Source organism: Muscardinus avellanarius, assembly GCF_963383645.1.
Source record: "Muscardinus avellanarius genome assembly, chromosome: 3".
NCBI classification, from domain to species: Eukaryota; Metazoa; Chordata; class Mammalia; order Rodentia; family Gliridae; genus Muscardinus; species Muscardinus avellanarius.
Window position 1 is genome coordinate 110,668,919 of NC_137788.1, and position 22,240 is coordinate 110,691,158.

At 47.3% G+C, this 22,240-nt stretch overlaps 1 protein-coding gene across 2 annotated transcripts in view; it reads left to right on the forward strand.

Annotated features, from left to right (window-relative positions):
• COPA (COPI coat complex subunit alpha) overlaps window positions 1-22,240 on the forward strand; it is a gene marked incomplete at both ends in the record, with an annotated part of 39,607 nt that overhangs the window by 1,520 nt on the left and 15,847 nt on the right. For both annotated transcript variants that reach the window (XM_080691934.1, XM_080691935.1), the window contains 12 exons: window positions 1,609-1,722; window positions 1,913-1,986; window positions 4,206-4,286; window positions 7,471-7,547; window positions 8,717-8,826; window positions 13,290-13,399; window positions 15,503-15,602; window positions 17,218-17,353; window positions 18,062-18,144; window positions 19,261-19,411; window positions 20,189-20,255; window positions 21,346-21,421. In XM_080691934.1, coding sequence (XP_080548060.1) covers window positions 1,609-1,722; window positions 1,913-1,986; window positions 4,206-4,286; window positions 7,471-7,547; window positions 8,717-8,826; window positions 13,290-13,399; window positions 15,503-15,602; window positions 17,218-17,353; window positions 18,062-18,144; window positions 19,261-19,411; window positions 20,189-20,255; window positions 21,346-21,421 — 1,179 coding nt within the window. The remainder of the gene's footprint in view (window positions 1-1,608; window positions 1,723-1,912; window positions 1,987-4,205; window positions 4,287-7,470; window positions 7,548-8,716; window positions 8,827-13,289; window positions 13,400-15,502; window positions 15,603-17,217; window positions 17,354-18,061; window positions 18,145-19,260; window positions 19,412-20,188; window positions 20,256-21,345; window positions 21,422-22,240) is intronic.

A 22,240-nucleotide genomic window follows, 5' to 3' on the forward strand; every position in this document is an offset into this window, starting at 1 on the left:
TAGTGAGACCTTGTTTCAAAATAAAAAGTGAAAAAGCGCTGGGGATGTAGCTTGGAGGTAGAAGGCCCTTGGGTTTAATCCCCAGTGCTCAATAAATAAAAGCGTGGTGCATTTGTTCCTTGTTGGTGTTAAAAAAGAACAAGGTAATGTTATGTGTGTGTAAGTGTAAAAAGATCTGAATCATATGTATTTGTGTGTATGTATGTATGTGTGTGTATATATATATATATATATATATATATATCATACATACTTATGTGTATATATACATTTTGTGGTACTGGGATGGAACCCAGGAGCCTTCTACCTCTGAGCTATACCTCCAGCCCTATTTTTATTCTTTATTTTGAAACAAGGTCTCCCTAAGTTGTGGAGGGCCTCACTAAGTAGCTGAGGCTGTCTGTGAACCGTGATCCTCTGGTCTCAGCCTCCCAAATGCTGGGATGACAAGCGTGCGCCACCACGCCCAGCTATAATTTCCACTTTCACACAATAGTGAGGCCTGTATTTAAGCATAACTACACTAATAATCTGAAAGGTACACATCACACTGTCACAGTTGTTACCTTTGGGAACTTCCATTTGTAGATATGATGGAGTAACAAGGACCAGATCTACCTTCCCACTTTTAAGTGCTACACAACTGAACAAAGCATACGAAACAGAGGTTTTCAGATTTTGGGAAACAGGCCAGGCAGGAGAGTGGTTCTTGAGAGAGTGGAAATAAATATGGAGAGTCCTTATTGTTTTGGCTCGGACCTAAGGTGAGTTTCCAGGCCGCAGCGGAGGAATGGGGACGAGTCCTATGAACTAGCTGAGGAGACACACTTGAGAATTTGGGAGGGCCAAGATGGTGAAAATTTTCTGGGCAAAAACCAGAGAAGCGAGAGCTACACTGAGCTCTGGAGATCTGCAGGGGGTCCTTCTAGAATTGGGAGTCACGATCGGTTTGTGCATGTGAGAAAATTATCCAAAATTTAGGAACCACCGCTGGGCATGGTGGCACACACTTGTAATCCCGGCATTCGGGAGGCTGAGACAGGAAGATGGCGGTTCACAAACAGCCTCAACTACTTACTGAGGCCCTCTGCAACTCAGTGAGACCCTATTTCAAAATAAAGAATATAAAAATAGGGCTGGGGGTGTCGCTTGGAGATAGAACGCCCCTGGGTTCCATCCTCAGTACCACAAAAACCAAACAAACAAAACTTTAGGAACCATTGGAAAGAAAAAGTGAGAACCGGGAAGAATGTGTGTCCCTCCTAGCCAGCATGCAAAGACTTTCTGATGTCAGAGAGCATCGTGGAGCCCTCAGGTAGGTATTATCTTAAGAGTGGCTCTAAATTACACCTAGACTAAAGGCTGTGGACCCCTTGTAATAAAATGTTAAAGCAAGCCTCAGACCATTAGCTGATTCCAAGCAACTTAACTCCATCCTAGAACAAAGCCCAGCCATCTTTAAAGGACATAACAGAAGCCCAGCACAAGTCATGTTGAATAAAAGAACCTCATAGCAAACTTCCTGCTCCCTTTTCCTCTTCAGGACTGGAAGAAGAGCATGGCACAGGCCTCACCTAACTCACTGTATTGTGTGTCCTCTTCCCCTAGGGCTCAGTTTTCACCCCAAAAGACCCTGGATCCTGACCAGCTTGCACAATGGGGTCATCCAGCTGTGGGACTATCGGATGTGCACCCTCATCGACAAGTTTGACGAGCACGATGGTAAGATGGATCCTAGGAGCGCGTTAACACGGAGGAGTGTGCCTTGTCCTCAGGGTAGTTTAGACCTATTTGATATGGTTCCTCTAGGGGTAACCAAAGTAGAAAGGATAGAACTACAAAATTCTGAATAGCAGTCACCATAGAGAGGAGAAGGAGTAACTCTGATGTCCACCATTGTCTTCGCTCCTAGGTCCAGTGCGCGGCATCGACTTCCATAAGCAGCAGCCGCTGTTCGTCTCTGGAGGAGACGACTATAAGATTAAGGTACAGAGGGTCTGTCCTGACCAGGCTGGGGAAGCCTTGGGAATTACGGGAGGGGATAGAGGACAGGATCGCTCACTCAGAGCTAGGCTTAAGCGCTGTCTTGAGCACTCACCCACAAACACTGACTGCTTACTGTGGGCCAGATACTTTTCCGTTTTGGGAATTCAAAAATAAATAAGCCGAGTGTAGTGGTGCATGCCTGTCATCCCAGTACTTGAGAGACTGAGACAGGAGGATCATGGTTCTAGACCAGCCTCACAAACTTCGCCAGACTCTATTTCAAACTCAAAAATTAAAAAGAAAGATGGAAGGCTGAGACGGAAGCTTGCAGGTTCAAAGCCAGCCGTAGCAACTTGGTGAGGCCTCTGCAACTCAGTGAGATCCTGTTTCAAAATAAAGAATAAAAATAGAACTGGGGGTGTAGCTCAGATGTAGAATGCCCCTGGGTTCCATCCCCAGTACAGCCAAGAAAAAAGAAAAAGAAAAAAGAACTGGAGGGAGAAGGAGGCAAGAGCTTGCGGAGGTGAAGCGATTCTGTCGGCTGGATCATGGAGAGTGATAAGAGGAAACAAGTGAGGTGGCCTGCGGGTGCCGAGTGCAGGTCACTGGCTAAAGGGCACATCGTTAGCTGGGAAAGGGACAGTAAGAGGGTGCAGTTGTCTGGATTTGGGGGGTGGATCGGGAGCTGTGTCCTGCTCTGCTGAGTTCAGGGTGCCTGGGCCAGTCGGGAGGAGGTGTGGCTGCTCTGGAGCTAGCATTGGGAAGAGGGGGCCAACGTAGGCGTGGGAGATGGTGCTCAGGGTGAGGGTTCAGCCAGAAGACCCCATCAGAGTGCAGCGCCATGCGCCCCTGATCCCAGCGACCCAGGATTCTGAGGCAGGGAGTTTAAGAGTTCAGGAGCAGCTTGTCAATCCGGTGAGGCCCTCAGCAACTTAGCAAGACCGCAGTGCGTGTTGTTATCCCAGCACTTGGGAGGCTGAGACAGGAGGATCTGGGATCACAGCCAGCCCCAGCTACTAGCCTAGTCTCTTAGTGAGACTCTGTTTCAAAATAAAGAATAAAAGCTGGGCGTGGTGGCGCATGCTTGTAATCCCAGTGCTTGGGAGGCTGAGACAGGAGGATCACACAGGTTCAAAGCCAGCCTCAGCTACTTAAGCTCTCAGCAACTTAGTGAGACCCTGTTTCCAGACAAAATATATAAAATAGGTCTGGGAGTATAGCCCGGAGGTAGAAAGCCCTTGGGTTCCACCCCCAGTACCACCAAAATAAATAAATAAATAGCTGGACGTGGTGGCACACACTTGTAATCCCAGCATTCGTGAAGCTGAGACAGGAGGATCGTGGTTCACGGACAGCCTCAGCTACTTAGGCCCTTCGTAACTTAGTGAGACCCTGTTTCAAAATAAAGAATAAAAAATAGGGCAGGGGGTGTAGCTAGGAGGTTGAATGCCCCTGGGTTTAATCCCCAGCACCACACAAAAATAAACAAATAAATAAATAAATAAATAAATAAATAAATAAATAATAAAATAGAGCTGGAAGTATAGCTCAGAGGTAGAATGCCCCTGGGTTTACTCCCCAGAACCACACCAAAAAAGGAAAGAAAAGAAATGACCTTTTCCTAATCTGTTTGTTTTCATGGTGCTGGGGCTTGGATCCACTGCCTTACACATGCTAGGCAAGTGCTTAAACACTTGAGTTAAGTCCCTGGCTCCCTTTTTATAACTTTAGTTCTTTTTGCAGATCTGGGGATGAGACCCAGGGGCATTCTACCTCCGAGCTACACCCTCTGTCCTATTTTTTATTCTTTATTTTGAAACAGGGTCTCACTAAGTTGCAGAGGGCCTCACCAAGTAGCTGAGGCTGTTCTCGAACCGTGATCCTCAGGTCTCAGCCTCCTGAATGCTGGGATTACAAGTGTGCACTACCACGCCCGGCCTTTAGTTTTCCCCTAACCTGCACCTCCTCGTCCCTCCACCCCACAGTGTTTAGCTGACCTATATTTTCATCTGTGCTCTTACATGTGCTGGGCCAACACTCCACATCCCAGCCCTTTTTATTCTTATGTTGAGACAGAGTCTGATTAACTACCCAGGCTGACCTTCCACTACGATCCTGCTGTCTCAGCGAGGCGGGTCGTAGTGAGGATTGCCAGCGTGCACCACGTTCAGCCTTAAGACCCCGTGTCCTCTTCCTTAGTGGGATTTCTGTTGTTGCAGGTTTGGAATTACAAGCTGCGGCGCTGTCTCTTCACGTTGCTTGGCCACTTGGATTATATCCGCACGACATTTTTCCACCATGTGAGTAGCCGTGATGGATGTCCCTAGGCAACATTCTGTGGTTTGTCCGTAGTAATCTACTTGGTTCCACGTACTGATAAAAGTTTTACATTATTGCTGTGGCTCTTCTAGAATCTGTGGAGTATGGACTTTTTTGCTTGCTTGCTTCTGTAATGGAAGCACTTGAGGTTAAATTTAATTTAGTTGGGTTTAATGGACTTTATGAGGAAGTTTTGTGTTTTGTGTCTTTGGTCAGGAAAAGTAGGGATTTTATTTTAGGTTTGTTGTATGGCTCGCAAACAAAAGTGTGCAGGCTGATCCCACGCTGGGTGTTATTAGCAAGTAGTGGGTATGCCTGGCAGAAAGTCAAGTGCAGACGCTGTTTTTCTTTTTATTGTTGTTGTTGTTTATTTTTTTGTGGTACTGGGAATTGAACCTAGAGGCATTCTACCACCGAGCTACATCCCAAAACTGATTTCATTTCTTATTTGGGAACAGGGTCTCACTAGGTTGCTAAGAGGTTCACTAAATTGCTGAGGCTGTACTGGAACCTATGAACCTGCGATCCTCCAGTCTCAGCCTTCCAGGTACTGGGATTACAAGTGTGGGCTACCATGCCTGGCTAAGATGCCATTTTGATGAGCTAATAAAGCTTTGAACTATTTATAATCATGTTCCTCTATTGTAGGTTTTTTTTTTCTTTTTTTTTTTTTTTGGTGGTACTAGGGGTGGAACCCAGAGGCTTTCTACCTCCAGGCTATACTCCCAGACCTATTTTATATTTTATTTGGAAACAGGGTCTCACTAAGTTGCTGAGAGCCTCACTAAGTAGCTGAGGCTGGCTTCGAACCTCCGCTATCCTCCTGTCTCAGCCTCCCAAGCACGGGGATTACAAGCGTGCGCCACCACGCCCAGCTCTATTGTAGGATTTTGGGGTCTTGGAGCTTATTCACTTAGGATGTTGGCTTCTTTAATCTGTCACGTATCATGGTATGTTTAGTCAGTGATTTACAGACTAGAGACTCCTAATGTTTTAATCTACTCTCGACCTGGCTGATCTTTCTATAATTCTATGTAATTAAAATTATTTCACCAGACATGGTGGCACATGCTTGTAATCCCAGTACGTGGGAGGCTGAGACAGGAAAATCATAGGTTCATGGCCAGCCTCAGCTACTTAGTGAGGCCCTCTGCAACTTAGTGAGACCCTGTTTCAAAATAAAGAAGAAAAAGTAGGGCTGAGGGTGTAGCTCAGAGGTTGAATGCCCCTGGATTCAACCCCTAGCACAAATAAATAAATGAATATGTAAATAAATGAATAAACAGAAAACAATTATGTTCTTCTACTCTTTGACTCCAGTAAACTATATCTCTTGAATTAGTTAGAAAGGATATAAGCCGAGTGTGGTGGCACACGCTTGTAATCCCAGTGCTTGGGAGGCTTAGACAGGAGGATCGCACAGGTTCAAAGCCAGCCTCAGCTACTTAGTGAGGCTCTCAGCAACTTAGTGAGACCCTGTTTCCAAATAAAGTATAAAATAGATCTGGGAGTATAGCCCAGAGGTAGAAAGCCCCTGGGTTCCACCCCCAGTACCACAAAAAAAAAAAAAAAAAGAAAGAAAGAAAGAAAGAAAGAAAGAAAGAAAGAAAGAAAGAAAGAAAGGAAGGATATAATGAGCCGGGTATGGTGGCGCACACTTGTAATCCCTGCATTTGGGAGGCTGAGACAGGAGGATCATGGTTCACGGACAGTCTCAGCTACTTAGTGAGGCTCTCTGCAACTCAGTGAGACCCTGTTTCAAAATAAAGAATAAAAAATAGGGCTGGGGTGGAGCTCAGAGGTAGAATGCCCCTGGGTTCCACCCCCAGCACCTCAAAATTAAAAAAAAAAATAAAAATAAATAAAAATTAAAAAAAATAAATGAATGATATAATGAAATAAACTAGTATTTGCTGATTGAATATACTTTGTTTTCTTTTTTAAAAATTTAAGAATTTTATAATAGATAGGAGAGAATGACAGAGAAAATTATAACTGAGCCAGGCACAGTGATGCACACCTGTAATCTTAGTACTTGGGAGGCTGAGACAAGAGTATTACAGCTTCAAGGCCAGTCTCACCAACTTAATGAGGCCCTTAGCAACTTATCAAGACCCTCATCAATTTAGCACAACTTTGTTTCAAAATATCAAAAGGGCTGGCACGCACATAACGGAGAGGTCAGATATCTCTGGGTCCAATCCCCAATACCAAAAACAAAAGAGAAAGAAGGGAAAATTACAACTGACACATTTGTGAATGATAGCTGTTCAGCAAGACAGTGTATTTGGTAGAACTATTTGCCAGTGTAGTAACGCACTTGCTAAAGACCTTTGCCTACAACAAGCTGCTGTGTTTTTGGTTCAATATTTTTTGGTTTTGGTTCAGTATTTTTTGTTGTTGTTTTTTTGTGAGCTGGGGATTGGAACCTATAGGCATTCGCCCTCTGAGTTATATCCCCTGCCCTATTTTGTATTCTTTATTTTGAAACAGGATCTGTCTGAGTTGCAGAGGGTCTCACTAAGTAGCTGAGGCTGTCCGTGAACTGCGATCCTCCTGTCTCGGCCTTCTGAATGCTGGGATGACAAGCGTGCCCACCACGCCTGGCTTGGTTCAATAAATATTGATGAGTCTTATGTTTGCCATGCCTGGTGCTTTACACTGGAAAAATAACTGCGAATAAAAAATACAATCTTATAGACTCCAAATAGGTTAAGTTGCCTGTAATCTACTTGTTCTTTTGCCTACTGAGTCATGGGAATTTTTGAAAGTGTCTGACCTGACAGGGAGATGTCAGACTGAAACAGTCTTTCTATTCTAGAATTAAAGAGGAGAGGAGCCTGCCACTGGGTCTTTATTTAGAAGATTAACCGTGTATAAATAGAAATACACATGTAAACACACCAAAGTAAATATAAATGGGTTTTATACCACCTGCCTATGCAGGTGGCTCTTGTCTCTGTCCTCCTTCCATTCCTAAATCTTTTTGGAGAAAGTGCCCAGGTTGGGAAAAGCTGGTAGAGTTGGAGTAGGAAGACAGCTGACTGATATCAGAAGCAGCCCCCCGCTAAGACAGCTGGGTATAGGTGGTACCGTGCGCCCCCAAAGCGGACAACAGTCACACTTTGCTGGATGTTCACAGCGTTTGTCTGAAATATCTTTCAGGAGTACCCTTGGATTCTGAGTGCCTCCGACGATCAGACCATCCGGGTGTGGAACTGGCAATCCAGAACCTGCGTCTGGTAAAGCAGGAGGCAGAAGCCTCTGAAAGAGTCCTCGCCCTTCCCTGGTCCCCACAGCAGCTTCAGAAGAATGAGCCTCCCTGGCAGCTGCCTGTCTGCCCATGAAACCCATTATGTTGTGGATGCTTAGTTTTAAGTTTCAAGTAATAAGCCCAGAGTCAGGTCTGGGTCTGTCCTGGTAACTTCTTACCAGGAAGAAGAGGTGGTAGAGGCGGGCTTCGAGCACTTTGAGCTGCTCTTCAGTGCTGTTTCCTAACACTGAGGCACGGCCGGTCCCAGTCAGGCTCTGCATGAGTCTTACTTTGTGGTTGGAGCCTGAGCGCAAATAGAACTCTGTGAAGAGGGAGGACCATTTCAAATGACATCTTTAGGAAAACCCTGCTAAAGTTATCAGATAATATTTAGCATAAATGACTAAGATCCCATTCATTTCCATTGTCTTAGAATGCTTTTAGGCCAGGCACGGTGGCGCATGCCTGTAATCCCAGTACTTGGGAGGCTTAAACAGGAGGTTCAGAGCTAGCCTTAGTGACTTTGTGAGGCTCTCAGTAATGTGACGAAGCCCTGTTTCCAAATAAGAAATAAAAAGGGATGGGTATAGCTTTGAGGTAGACGCCCCTGGACTCATTCCCTAGCACCGCACACACACATACACAAAAGTTTTTGACCTGAGAGAAAAGCTGTATAATCTCAGTTTTGTAGAAATTAATTATTATTATTATTATTATTTTGCAGTACTGGGGATGGAACCCAGGAGCATTCTACCTCTGAGCTACACCTTCAGCCCTTTATTTTATTCTTTATTTTGAAACAGGGTCTCACTGAGTTGCAGAGGCCTCGCTAAGTAGCTGAGGCTGGCCATGAACCGTGATCCTCCTGCCTCAGCCTCCCTAATGCTGAGGAATGCTCCCCAGTTACAAGCATGTGTCACCTCACCTGGCTGAGATTAATAATATTTAAGTACTAAAGCATTGGAGTGAGGAAGAGAGCTATTGAAACAAGTGACCTTGACCTCACTTTCTGATATTAGTTCAGAACTATTAGGACGACCTACTTTTGTCGTCATCAAAGCACAATTGGATAAGTACCTCTTGAATATGAAGAAGGATGCTTAGTTCAGGGGTCTGTTGATTCCGCCTCTAACGTAGCTTGTCTCTGTTACGTTGCAGTGTGTTGACGGGGCACAATCACTACGTGATGTGCGCGCAGTTCCACCCCTCGGAAGACCTGGTTGTCTCAGCCAGCCTGGACCAGACTGTGCGCGTTTGGGATATTTCCGGTGAGCTACCCAAGTTCAGGGGACAACCTCGTTGTGTCTGGTGCAAAACTGCAATCGCTTCAAGATGAGGGGAGTTAGCTTGGAGAAGGAAATGTTAGAATATCCTGTCCCCCATAATAGCATCTTTATTTCTGAGAGTATTGAATCTGTATTGGTGGATCTTCATGGTAGACGTAGTGTCTATGAGAACTGGTTAGTTGAGAAAATTCATTTGATTCGATTCGAGTGAATTTTAACTTTTTTTGTTACATCAGTTTTTAGTTGAAATACATTATCTTTGGGGTATTTGGTTATGAATCAGTCTTTCCACTCAGACAAGAAAGAGTACATATTTAGCAAGAGGACATTTTGAAAATAGATTACATGCAGGGAAACAGGACTCTTAGGTCCTGCTGCCTTATTTAGAAATAGGGAAGCCCCTCTATCAGATTTCTCTGAGTGTAAAGAGCAGGGGGCAGAAAAGAAGTTGTGATTCTTTTTGTCTAGCACACTTTTTAGTAGGTATACTTTTAGGACAAGAAATTAAATAATTTGTAGATTTTGACTGTTGGGGATAATTCATCCTTTCATAGCTTGTATTTTTTGAGATAAGATTTAAATGTTTGGTGCTGTACAGAGATTTAAGAAGTTGCTGACCAGAGAATTTAAGTGGTCCGAGAGGACTAAGCTATGAGGCAGAAGAGCTTTGTGTTAGGGAGTGAGACTGAAGCCTGTGCTTCTCTGCCGGGGAACACTTACTGTACTGTTCCCTGGCTGTATTGTTTGCGTTACCTTAAAATTCCTAGAGGTTGAGTTCTATGCAAAGCCAGTGTCTGGGCTGCGAGGTAGCGTTTCCTTGTGTGCCAGGAAGGCCCCCAGGTCTTGCTGGCTTCTGTGGCAGTCGCCTGCACTGTCCTGCCGAGGCGTCACTTACCCGGCTCCTCTGTGGCCTGCTGGGTGGGGCAGGGTGGTACTCGCTCTTCTTACCAGCCGTTATTGAACAGCAAGTCAGACATTTGGTTCCCGGACACGGCTTTGGCCCGTTGCAGTAGCCCTTATTTAGGGTTCATGGAGCCCAGGAGCAAGCCAGGAGGCAGGGCTCGGAGAGTAGAAGCCAGGTCTCGCCATGTTTGCCGAAACTGAAGGACTAGGAACAGAAGGAGCGGTGTCAACGAGAGGGTATTGGAGGCAGGGTGCTCGTGCCCTCTCTGGGGCTTTGCCATTGCAGTTTTTCTCCTGACCGATGGAGCCCTTTGGAGTACACCCAGACGTGACCAGCCATGCCGGTGGGAGGCGGGTGGCATGGGCTCTGAGCCCGTGCCCTCTCCTCCTGCCAGAGCCGGGGGCTTCGCTTCAGCTCTGCCAGTAACCCAGCCATGGCCTCCATGCCTGTCACCGCACGCGTTCTGCACCCTCTCTGGCTCGAGATACAGGCTGAGTGCCGGCTGCCGCAGCCGCAGTCCTCAGGGCGATGTACAGTAGTGTCTCCCAGCCCAGACTGAAAAGATGAAGGGCTTCACAGGGTCCTTGGAGTGACTGTATCTCAGTTCTTCCGGGATTGCTGCCACTAATACCATTGCAGATCATAAAGAAGTTCATTGTTTCCACAGCTAGATGGATGCTTTTAGGCCTAAGGGCTTCATTTTTTCCAGAACACGGGGTTGAGGCGGGCAGGTCACTGCTCCACTCAGCACACGGCCTCCTGCCCCAGCAGCCTCTTCCCTCTGCTCTCCCGCACACAGGTCGGGGCAGCCGGGGGGTCGGCTTCTCATTGGTGACCATGAAATAGTCCTGACCAAGGAAAAATCATGATTGCCTGGAAACCAAGGGCCCTAGATGAGCGCAGAGAGGGGGCCTGCGAGCCCAGGCGGGCTCTCCACTTGCTCTTGTGTGGACCGCACGGCTCTGCACGGTCACACTGCAGGTGCTGCACTTTGCGTTTGCGAGAGAGGACCTCGTGCTAACCTGCTGTACTAATAATGTTCGTGCCTTCCTCACCCTTTTGGAGTGTTTTTCTCTCCCCCAATCCTCTTGACTTTATAACCCGTTACCACACTAGAAGGAGATGCTCTGGTGCTTAACCGAGTGGACCGGGCTTTGGGGTTGGACTCTGGCACTCACACTTTGCTTTCTAGAAAGCAGCATCCTCTTTCAAGGGATTCTTCTTTGCTTTGGTTGAAATAATTCTGAACGCAGGAAGAGGAATTAGCTTTCAGAGCTGTTAGGGGCTGGGGCTGGTATTGCCAGGAGGAAAAAGTTAGTTCTGAATCCAGACAATACATACCCCCAAATTTAAAGACCCGGTGACAGTTCTGATTACTGTGACCGGCTTTTGAAGGGACACTCTGAGCTCCTAGATAGGCGCCAAGAAAATGAAGAAGTCTCAAAAGGGAAAGCTGTCCCTTGGTACCGCTTCCATGAAGGCTGAGCTCCACGGGCCCAGTGTAGCTGGGTCTTTTGTATTAGCCTGGCAGAAACTATGTTTAAAAGGGAATATTCTGCAGCCCACGTGTGAAGATAGGTCACTTTTTAGCTTGCGCTTCCAAGTAAACTGACAGTTCAATTCTTCTAATGTGTTTACGCCTTTGCATGTCAAACCCATGTAATTCAGCTCAATCTTTGAAATGACTACTAAAAAGCTATTACCAAGCTGCCAAGTCCTGTCCTCATCCTTCTGTCTTTGCTGCTCCCCCGGTCCCACTGGGCGGCGTGCAGAACTGGTCCACTCTGCAAGTGTTCTCGTCTCCCTCTGGATTTGGGTAGCTGCTGTAGAAATTTTCCATCTGTCGTTCAGTCCCAGTGAGTGGCTCCTCGAGGGTGCGACGGGCTCTTCTCTGCCTGTCCTTTCGCTGCCTGTCACTGTTCATCTGTCTCCTTGGCCCTCCCCTCTCCCGGGCCATCACACAGTGCGACGGCTCCCATTCTGTCACCCAGCTTTGCTCCAGCGTGTTTGTTGAAGCTGATTGGAGGTGAAGTTCCTCGCCGCTGTCTCTGTCTTTCCTTCAATCTGTCTCATACACCAGGCTCATTAGAAAAAGTTGACAGATCCCATTAAAGGGACATGTGAGGCAGGCGGAAGGGGCTCCGCAGTCGTGGTGGGAGCTTCGCGGGCGCGCATCTGTACAACATCGTCTGGATGTCTTGGCACTGTGGTCCAAAGGTGCTCGTGCACATGGGCAGAGGATTCCAGTCCTCACGGCCCTCGAGTTCTTGCTTCCCTAGGGCTGGAGCTGAGGTGCCACTGTAGCAGGGGAGATACTTGTTTGTTGTGGAGCTTGTGCTGGAGATGGAGCCCAGAGGCATTCGACCTCCAAGCTGCACCCTAGCACTGTTTTTTACCTTTTTTTTCACCTTGAAGCTAGGTCTCACTAAGTTGCCGAGGGCCTCACTGTTTCTGAGGCCGGCTTCAAACCTGTGATCCTGTCCTCAGCCTCCCAAGTAGTGAGATTACAGGTGTACGTCACCACGCCTGGCTAAAGATACATTTTTAAAATAATAAGTAAGGATACACTCATTAAACTTAAGTTTTCATGGTTTCCTATAGATGCCAAGATTTAGGCTTAAAACTACTCAGGTTTTATTTTCCCCGAATTCTGGATTGTTGTCTTATTTTTATAAGTGCTAAGTAATTTCATCTTCTACTCCCCCAAAAAAATACTTCAAGAGGTGGGAGTTTAGTCCCAATTATAAACTGGTATAATTATACCTGCTTGTCTTCCTCAAAGGGTTGTTATCAGAATCAAAGTGCTTTGAAAACCACAAAGTGCTTCTCAAATGTAAGGTGTTGTCCTAAGATGGCAAAATACATACAAAATACATTTTCAGATCTAGAATCAGCCTTTTTAAGCAAAAACTTAAAAGGATGTGAAAGTTTTAACTATCCCAAGCTCTGTTCCAGAGTCAAGTAGAGAGCGTAAGTACAGCTCTTCCTGGCTTCTTGTTAAGGCTCTTCTGCAGAGGATGCTCCATACTATCCTCTGGACAGATAGCTGTTTTGTCCTTCATAGGCCAGGTCTGTTCCTAGAAGCCACTGTAACTTCCCCATTATGGCCTCAAAGCTTCTAGTTTGAGACACATTGAGCTGTGGCCTCCCCAGGTGTCTTTTCTTCAAAATATTTTTGAGAGGAGGAAGAATGTTGTCACGGGCTTTGTGCAGTTGACCATGCATTGGTGTTTGCCCTCAAGGCCGCATGTCAAGAACACAGAAGAATGGGACGTGGGCAGGTGCAAGTGGGCTGCTTTGGGAGTCGAGAGCCTGCTCAGAGGAGATCCCAGTTGGGGGAGTACAAGAGAACTGGGTGGATGTAGAGCTTTGCGCATTCCTAGAAATAGGCAGGTGCTCCGTAGGGCTCTCCTGTCTTCAGCCCGAGTCTCCGCTCCCTTCCTGATGCTCGTCTGCTGCTGTTCCTTCTGTGCCCCTGCCTTTGCATCTTTGTTGAGGACATGATGTTTGCAGATTTCATCCTCTCCCTGCCCCTTCAAAGGTCTAAGGAAAAAGAACTTGTCCCCTGGCGCGGTGGAGTCGGACGTGAGAGGAATAACGGGGGTCGACCTGTTCGGGACCACGGACGCGGTGGTGAAGCATGTCCTGGAGGTACTCGTCTCTGCACACGGGCCGGGCTGCCGGGACTGTCGCGGGCAGGTCGCAGCATGCTCTGCATATTTTTATTCATTCAACAAACACTTCTGATGTGCCAGCCAGGCACTGTCCGAGGCACAGGAAGGAGGTGCGGGTGAGCTGACTCTCACCTTCTACTCTGTCCTCTGGGAGTGCAGGCCTCCCGGCAGACTCAGCGGGGAGCCAGGAGGAAAGCTAGCACAGGGCCCGCGGTCCCTCGCAAGGGCACCAGGAAGAAGCTCAGAGCTGCGAAGTACACCGTGCGCGAGCGGGGAGAGGCCAAGCCCAGAAGGACACTAGTTTTCCTAAAATAAAAAATAGCTAGTTTAATCCTCCAGGCTGTTGACTGCGGAGGTATTATGAACCTCATTTTATAGATCAAAAAATGAGATTTAGAAAAATTGAGTGGTTTACCCCAGCTCACATGTATATAGTAAATGAAAAAACTAGGATTTTAATTTGGGCCTGACTCTAAAAACCCAGCTACTTTTAACCACTTAGAATACTTTTAAGTCACAACAGCTTTATGTATGATTCTGTCACAGTACAGAATACAACTATCTAAACGGAGTATAGGATATCCTAAAATTTGCAGTTGTTAAGTTTTGTGGGTTTTTTTGTTTTTGTTTTTGTTTTTGTTTTTTTTTGCGGTGCTGAGGATGGAACCCAGGGGCCTTCTACCTCTGGGCTACACTCCCAGACCTATTTTATATTTTTTAAGTTTGGAAACAGGTCTCATTAAGTTGCTGAGAGCCTCACTAAGTAGCTGAGGCTGGCTTCAAACCTGTGTTATCCTCCTGTCTCAGCCTCCCAAGTACTGAGATTACAAGCGTGCGCCACCACACCCAGCTTCGAGAGTTACTTTTTTTGGTGGTACTAGAGATTAATACCAAGTGTATTCTAGCACTAAGCTTCATCCCCAGGACCCCCCCCCCCTTTATAAATTTGAATTTGAGACACAGTCTTAAGTTTATTTACTTATTTTGATACTGGAGGTTGAACCCAGAGGCATTCTACCTCTGAGTTATATTCCCAGCCATTTGATTGTTTGTTTGTTTATTTGTTTATTTATGTGCAGTACTGGGGATGGAACTTAGGGGCATTGTACCTCCAAGCTACATCCCGGCCCTATTTTTTTAGTCTTTTTTTACTTTTAAAATAGGGTCTCACTGAGTTGCGAAGGGCCTCGCTAAGTTTAGCTAAGGCTGTCCATGAACTGTGATCCTCTTTTCTCATTATTTTTTATTTTGATGCAAGGTCTCACTAATTTGTGCCGGTTGGCTTTGAACTTTCAATCCTCCTATTTTAGCCTCCCAGTAGCCGGGGTTATAAGCACACTCCATCAACCTAACTAGAATAGTTGGGGAAATAAGGTATATGTCAACAAACAAACAAACAAAAAAACAAGGCAGAAGCCAGGTGTGGTGGCACACGCTTATAATCCCCGTGTTTGGGAGGCAGAGACAGGAGGATCACACAGGTTTGAAGCCAGCAGGGCTGACTTTAGGAGACCTTGTTTCCAAATAAAAATATAAAATAGGTCTGGGAGTGTAGCCCAGAGGTAGAGGGTTCCATCCTCAGTACCACCAAAAAAACAAAACAAAACAAGGCACAGTAGCTGGGCATGGTGGCGGACGCTTGTAATCCCAGCACTAGGGAGGCTGAGACAGGAGGATTGTGCAGGTTCGAAGCCAGTCTTAGCTACTTAGTGAGGCTCTCAGCAACTTAGTGAGACCCTGTTTCCAAATAAAGTATAAAAATAGGTCTGGGAGTAGAGCCTGGAGGTAGAAAAGCCCCTGGTTCCCCCACACACACACACACACACACAGAACCCAAGGCAGAACAGCCTAGTGTGAATGAAGCTGAATTTGGGGTAGAAACATCCGGAAGTTCCCATGGATATTTGCAATAGTATTGGGTAGATTGATATTCTAATTCTAATGTTCTAAACTGGCATAATCCCTAGGTCTTTTTCACATGAACAGAAATCAGATATATTTTTATTGATTAGTGTGGTTCATTCCTTTGCTTTAAGTAATGGTTATGAAGCTGTTTTGGAAAAAATTCTTTCCTCTCCAGGGTCATGACCGTGGCGTGAACTGGGCTGCCTTTCACCCAACGATGCCCCTCATCGTGTCAGGGGCAGATGACCGGCAGGTGAAGATCTGGCGCATGAACGGTGAGCAGGTCAGGTGTCGGGAAGGTGTCTTCTGACCGCATCGTAGGCTAGCCGGCTCCGCTGTGCTGTTTTCCTCCCCAACGCCGATCCTGTGAGCGTAGACGTTGCCCCGTTCCCGTGTGGATACCGTGACTGAGGAATGCGGACGCAGTTAAGCGTGAGACTCCGTCTGTGCAGTTGACAAGCATTCACGGACATCCCTGTGCTCGATGCTGCTCAGGCTCTAGCGGCGGCCGGCTGAAGCAGCACAGCCTGTCTTGGGCTGAGGGCGGCTCGTGGGCTAGTGCTCGCTTGGTCTGAGCAGGCTGTGGGTCCAGGCCCAGCTGAGCCCACGAAAGCATCCTCCGTCCTACGGAGTTTGTATTTGTCCTAAAATGGCAGTCAGGGGTGCATGCTAGCAGGATGAATACAACAGGCTAGAAGCCTAAGGAATGATGGAGCAGATGTGGTATCATTGCCAGAGTGCAGATGAAAGAAAGGGGCAGGCACACAGGAAGACAGTGCCCTATCACAGGGCTGGGCAGAGCCTGTGGGAGAGTGTGTGCCACATGTGCCGGGCCCTGGGTTCCATCACAGGACACCGCAGACAGAGCAGAGCGAGAATGAGCGGGGAGGAGAATTACCCTATTAGGTTGCTAAGTTAGAAGCTGGGCCTGGGAGTGTACACTTGTAATCCTAGTATTTGGGAGGCTGAGGCAGGAGGATCGTAGGTTCGCAGCCAGCCTCAGGTACTTAGTGAAGCCCTGTTTTGAAATAAAGAGTGAAAATAGGGCTGGGGGCCAGGTGTGATGGCGTACATTTGTAATCCCAGCATTTGGGAGGCTGAGACAGGAGGACTGGGTTCAAGGACAGCCTCAGCTACTACTTAGTGAGTCCCTGTTTCCAAATAAAATATAAAATAGGGCTGGGAGTATAGCCCAGAGGTAGAAAAGCCCAGTAGTGTAAAAACAAACAAATAAAATAGGATTGAGGGGCCAGGTGTCATGGTACATGCTTGTAATCCCAGCATTCGGGGGGGCTGAGACTAGAGGATCGCGGTTCGTGGGCAGCCTCAGCTACTTAATGAGGCCCTCTGCAAATCAGTGAGACCCTGTTTCATAATAAAGAATAAAAAATAGGGCAGGGCTGTAGCTCAGAGGTCGAATGCCCCTGGGTCCCATCCCCAGACCCACAAAAAAACAAACAAAAAAACCACAAAGGATTGGGGGTGTAGCTCAGAGGTAGAATGTCCCTGGGTTCAATCCTTAGTACCACAAAATCAAAGTTCCTAGTCTAGTCCTTTTTTTTTTTTTTTTTTTTTTTTTTTTTTGGTGGTACTGGGGTTCCTGGAAACCCTTCTACCTCCAGGCTACACTCCCAGACCTATTTTTATATTTTTATTTGGAAACAGGGTCTCCTAAGCCAGTGCGGCTGGCTTCGAACCTGCGCGATCCTCCTGTCTCTGCCTCCCAAGCGGGGATGACGAGCTGCCCACCACGCCCGGCTAGTCTAGTCTTTTGAAGTAGGACCTAGCACTGGAGTAAGAGCATGTCGGGGCTGCAGGTCGTCAGGTGCTTGGGTCTGGTGGCCAGTCACGGTGGTGAGGATTGTGACGGTGCACCCCTTCTGTCCTCAGAGTCCAAGGCGTGGGAGGTGGACACGTGCCGAGGCCATTACAACAACGTCTCCTGTGCCGTCTTCCACCCTCGCCAGGAGCTGATCCTCAGCAACTCCGAGGACAAGAGCATCCGTGTCTGGGACATGTCCAAGCGGTAAGCGAGCAGCCCAGGAGAAGCCCTTTCTCGTCTGCTCGCTCTTTTCAGAACTGTGCTCACCTTCAACACGAGGCAAATCACGTATTACGGAAGCTTGAGGGAACCTAAAAATCACCAACACTTGCTGATTTTCAGTCAAATAGAAGGCGGGTGTGAAGGCCACCACTGTAATCCCTGGGAGGCTGAGACAGGAGGACTGCAGGTTTGAGGGCAGCCTCAGCAAATAGACTCTCATTAACTGTCTAAAACATTTCCGAATAAAAATAAAATAGGGCTGGATGTGTAGCTCGGAGGTCCAATGCTCCTGGGTTCAATCCCCAGTGCCACGAAATAAGTAAGTAAGTAAATAAGTAAATAAATATTTATCAAATCGAAATTTCCTTTTGTACTCTTCTTCTTTTCCAAGTCGAAGCATGTTCTTCTGTCCCCTTGCCTCAGTTTAGCTGCAGAAGTAAATATGGAATGAAAGGAATACAGTAGAAAACTCTGATTATAGGGGAAATTGAATATTAAAAAAAATAAGGTCCGTTTGAAGTCTCTTTCTGCCCTTGGTAGACTTTTTCGATATATACCTTTACTTACCATGTGCTACTTGCTTTTTAAATTAGCTTGTAGGTTTACCATCCAGTGTTCTTGAATATGGCAGGCTGAAGGCTTCTAGGGAATTAACATCTTTTTTGGTGTATTTTTCTTTTGCCTTCCCAGAACTGGGGTTCAGACCTTCCGCAGGGACCATGATCGTTTCTGGGTCCTAGCTGCCCACCCCAACCTCAACCTCTTTGCCGCAGGTAAGGACTATTTTCTCTTTTTTTTTCCCCCTTGCCTTAGTTCAGAGTTTATAAGATATCAACTGATTCTTTGAGCCAGGTGTGGTGGCGCCCACTTGTAATCCCAGCATTTAGAAGGCTGAGACAGGAGGGTCGTGGTTCAAGGACAGCCTCAGCTATTACTGAGTGAGCCCTTTTGTAACTCAGTGAGATCCTGTTTCAAAATAAAAATAAAGCCGGGCGTGGTGGCCCATGCTTGTATTCCCCACTCTTGGGAGGCAGAGACAGGAGGATAGCCCAGGTTCGAAGCCAGCCTTGCTTAAGAGACCCTGTTTCCAAATAAAAATATAAAATAGGTCTGGTAGTGTACCCCGGACGTAGAAGGCCCCTGGGTTTCATCCCCAGTATCACCAAAACAAACAAACAAACAAAAGAAAGAAAGAATAAAGAACAGGGTTGGGGGTGTAGCTCAAAGGTAGAATGCCCCTGGGTTCCATCTTCAGTACCACACACAAAAAATTAGTGATTCTTTGGCCTGGCATGGTGGCTCAGGCTTGTAATCCTAGCACTTTGGGGGCTGAGACAGGAGGCTCACAAATTTGCAGCCAGCCTCAGCAACTTAGCGAGACTCTGCTTCAAAATCAAAAATAAAATAAGGAGCCGGATGTGGTAGCGAACGCTTGTCATCCCAGTACTTGGGAGGCTGAGATAGAAGGATCGCACAGGTTCAAAGCCAGCCTCAGCTACTTAGTGAGGCTCTCAGCAACTTAGACCCAGATTCCAAATAAAAATAAAAAATAGGTCTGGGAGTGCAGCCTGGAGGTAGAAGGCCCCTGGGTTCCATCCCCAGTACCACACAAAATAAATAAATAAAATAAAATAGGGATAGGGGTGTAGCTTGGAGGTAGATTGACTCTGGGTCCAATCCCTAGTACCACAAAAGGGAGGGGAGGGAGGGAGGGAGGGGGGAAGGAGGAGATCCTTCATTGGCTTGGTCTACAGTAAATGTGCAGTAGGGTTACAAAGGGAAGTAGAATAGCCGGTCCCTCTGGTTTTCACCCACATGTACAATCCGCCTCCTGTCCTCCTGTTTCCAGCTCTCTTGCCCTCAGCTCACTTCTCTCTGCCCTCCTCCAGGCCATGATGGTGGCATGATCGTGTTTAAGCTGGAGCGGGAGCGGCCCGCCTACGCGGTCCACGGCAACATGCTACATTACGTCAAGGACCGGTTCTTACGCCAGCTGGATTTCAATAGCTCCAAAGACGTGGCCGTGATGCAGTTGCGAAGGTAGATCTGGCTGTCTCTTGCTAGGTCTCCTGCCAACCAGAGGGGTCCCGGGTAGAGTCCTGGCTTGGCAAGAGCTTTGCCTTCCTGTGGCACTTCCGCCAGGGAACTCAGGTAGCGGAGCGAGGGGTCTGAATAGTCGCAGTGCGGGGCCAGAAGTGCTAGGACAGAGGTTTGTGCAAGAGTTATGGGTTCCCGGAACTCTTCCTTTGCTTTCCAGCAGAATGCACACAACCCTAAACCAGAATATATGTCTCCGGAAACTCTTAACTCTGAAGATATGATAACCTCTGGAAAGCCTGGCAAAAGGAGCTGTCCTTTTGGAAAGCCAGCTGCATCAGCATGCTAAAACATTCATGGTGGCACACACTGGCGTGTGGGTTTGATCACCACCCTCCAGCTCCACTCCCATCAAAAGATGGTTTATGCGAGCAGTCCAGGGACAGGAGAAACCTGCCAGGGACAAACCACGCTCCTCTGGTGGCCACTGCAGTCATGTGTAGGAATTTGTGCCCAAGCAGAACCAACCCCACTTGCTATAGTGATTGCTAACCCTCATTTTATGGAAAAATTGGTTTTGTACTCAGGCTTGCTTTTTTAAACAAAGTCCCCAAGCTTTGAAGAAAAAAGAAAAAATGTACTACCTTATTTTTATTTCAAGTATAAAAGTGATGAGTATGTGTTTACAGATTAGACAAGAAGAAAATAAAGAGGTAGTTTCTTTCCTCCTCCTGTTCTTATACCTGTTCCCCCCTTTCTTCTTTCTCTGTTTATCTTTAGTGGTTCCAAGTTCCCAGTGTTCAATATGTCGTACAATCCAGCAGAAAATGCAGTCCTACTGTGCACAGTAAGTGACCGTGGAGTCCTCCTAAGTGCTTGCTCTGCGGAGTCTGCAGTGGCTTCTTAGAAGCTATTTAATGGCCATTTTGCAAGAGACAGCACAGTGAATATTCTTAAGCCTGGTAAACTTCAGCAGGCATCAGCATCCTGAGGGTCTGTGAACACAGAGCTAAGGTAGCAGCATCTAAACGTCATGTAGCGTCAAGATGAATGACCCAAAGCCGGGCGTAGTGGCGCACACTTGTAATCCCAGCATTCGGGAGGCTGAGACCTGAAGATCAGGGTTCGTGGACAGCCTCAGCTACTTAGTGAGGCCCTTCACAACTCAGTGAGACCCTGTTTCAAAATAAAGAATAAAAAATTGGGCAGGGGCTATAGCTCAGAGGTCAAATGCCTCTGGGTTCCATCCCCAGACCCACACACAAAAAAAATAAAAATAAAAATAAAAAGAGAGAGATCCCCACAAGTGATGGGGCAGTATTTACAGCTGTGGCCTATGCAAAGGAAGCGCTCATCCGGATCCTTCCCTTTGGGTAAAACAGAAGATTTTGAAAGGGAGTTCTCAGTGAATTCGCCTTCAGAGGAGTCATAGCTTCCACTTTTGTTGCCACACAATCTGGAGAGAGGAGGTGGGGGGGGCATCATGCTAACATTCTAAGTTTAGTTCTCTGGCCAAATTTAAAAGGTTGAAACCCTTCTGGTACCTGATAGCTAGCAGTCCCATACTCTCCTGGCAATTTTCTTCAGTGTCTTTTTCTTTTTTCTTGCAAACTTTTGACAAGCATGCATCCCCACGTGGGACCCCAGGATCTTAGGGATCTGAGGCTTTTAATTTGTGAGTCAGAAAGTGCTTAATCCCGTTTCCCATCCCGATGTGCTCTGCATCTTTAGAGGACAGAGGAACGTGGAGAGCGTGCTGAATCGTTTGGCTAAGCCCTGTGGTTCTTGGATGAGGAGACATTGGGATATGCTGTGGGTGAAGGGCGCGAGGAGTCGTTTGACACTGTTATCCGTGTAATGGAACTGTTTCCTCCGGAAGGATAAACTGGTACCTAGGGTGCGCCTTGCTAAAAGTGTAATTTCCCATTTCCTCACAGAGAGCCAGCAATTTAGAGAACAGCACCTATGATCTGTACGCGATCCCCAAGGACGCGGACTCCCAGAACCCTGACGGTGGGTGCCCGCTGCCCCCTGCGCCGGCCCCTCCCGCACGCCTGCCCCAGCCGGGCTGCATCACTCAGCTCCCTTGGCAGGTGCTGCTGACGGCTGACTCAGAGGCGACCAGGGTGTGAAATATTCATGTTCCCTCCATTTGATTACCCCAGCTAGATATATATATTTTATAATTTGGTTATTAGACACTCTCCGTTTTCTCTTTCGGCGCAGCATGTTATCCTCGTTTATTGTCAGCCAATATGACTCTCGCCCTGGTGGTTTCATTTATCTAAAAATGTGGTTCCAATCTTGCAATGTCTCATCCTGGGACTAGAGATTTATACTCTCCCATCCACGTCCAGATCCGATTTGCTTCCTTTTGCATGTCAAAAAGATGAGGCTGCTCACAGCCCCGCACCCCACCTGGGACCCCAGATCCAGCTGAGACCCCTGCCTGGGTCTTTCATCACCAGCATCCCTCGCTGATGTCCTTCCCGCCAGGACGAGCTCACAGAGCGAGTCTGGCTGACGCGCCACGGACCGGGGCGTCAGCATGTCAGGGACTCCCCAGCAGGTCCTGCCTTCACCAGCACACTTTGGGCTTTGGTGACATTCTGGGCCCTCAGCACACCCGCAGCAATACTTGGCCAGCTCTGCCCTTCCTAAGGGCCACCAGGTCATTATGATTGCTAGTATAACTCACTCATCTTTAGATGATGCTCACAGCCGGTACGGTGGCACAGGCCAGTAGGAACGGTGCTTGGGGGACTGAGCCAGCATCACAGGTTTGAGGCCGGCCTCAGCAAGTTAGTGAGACCCTGCTTCCAAATAAATGAA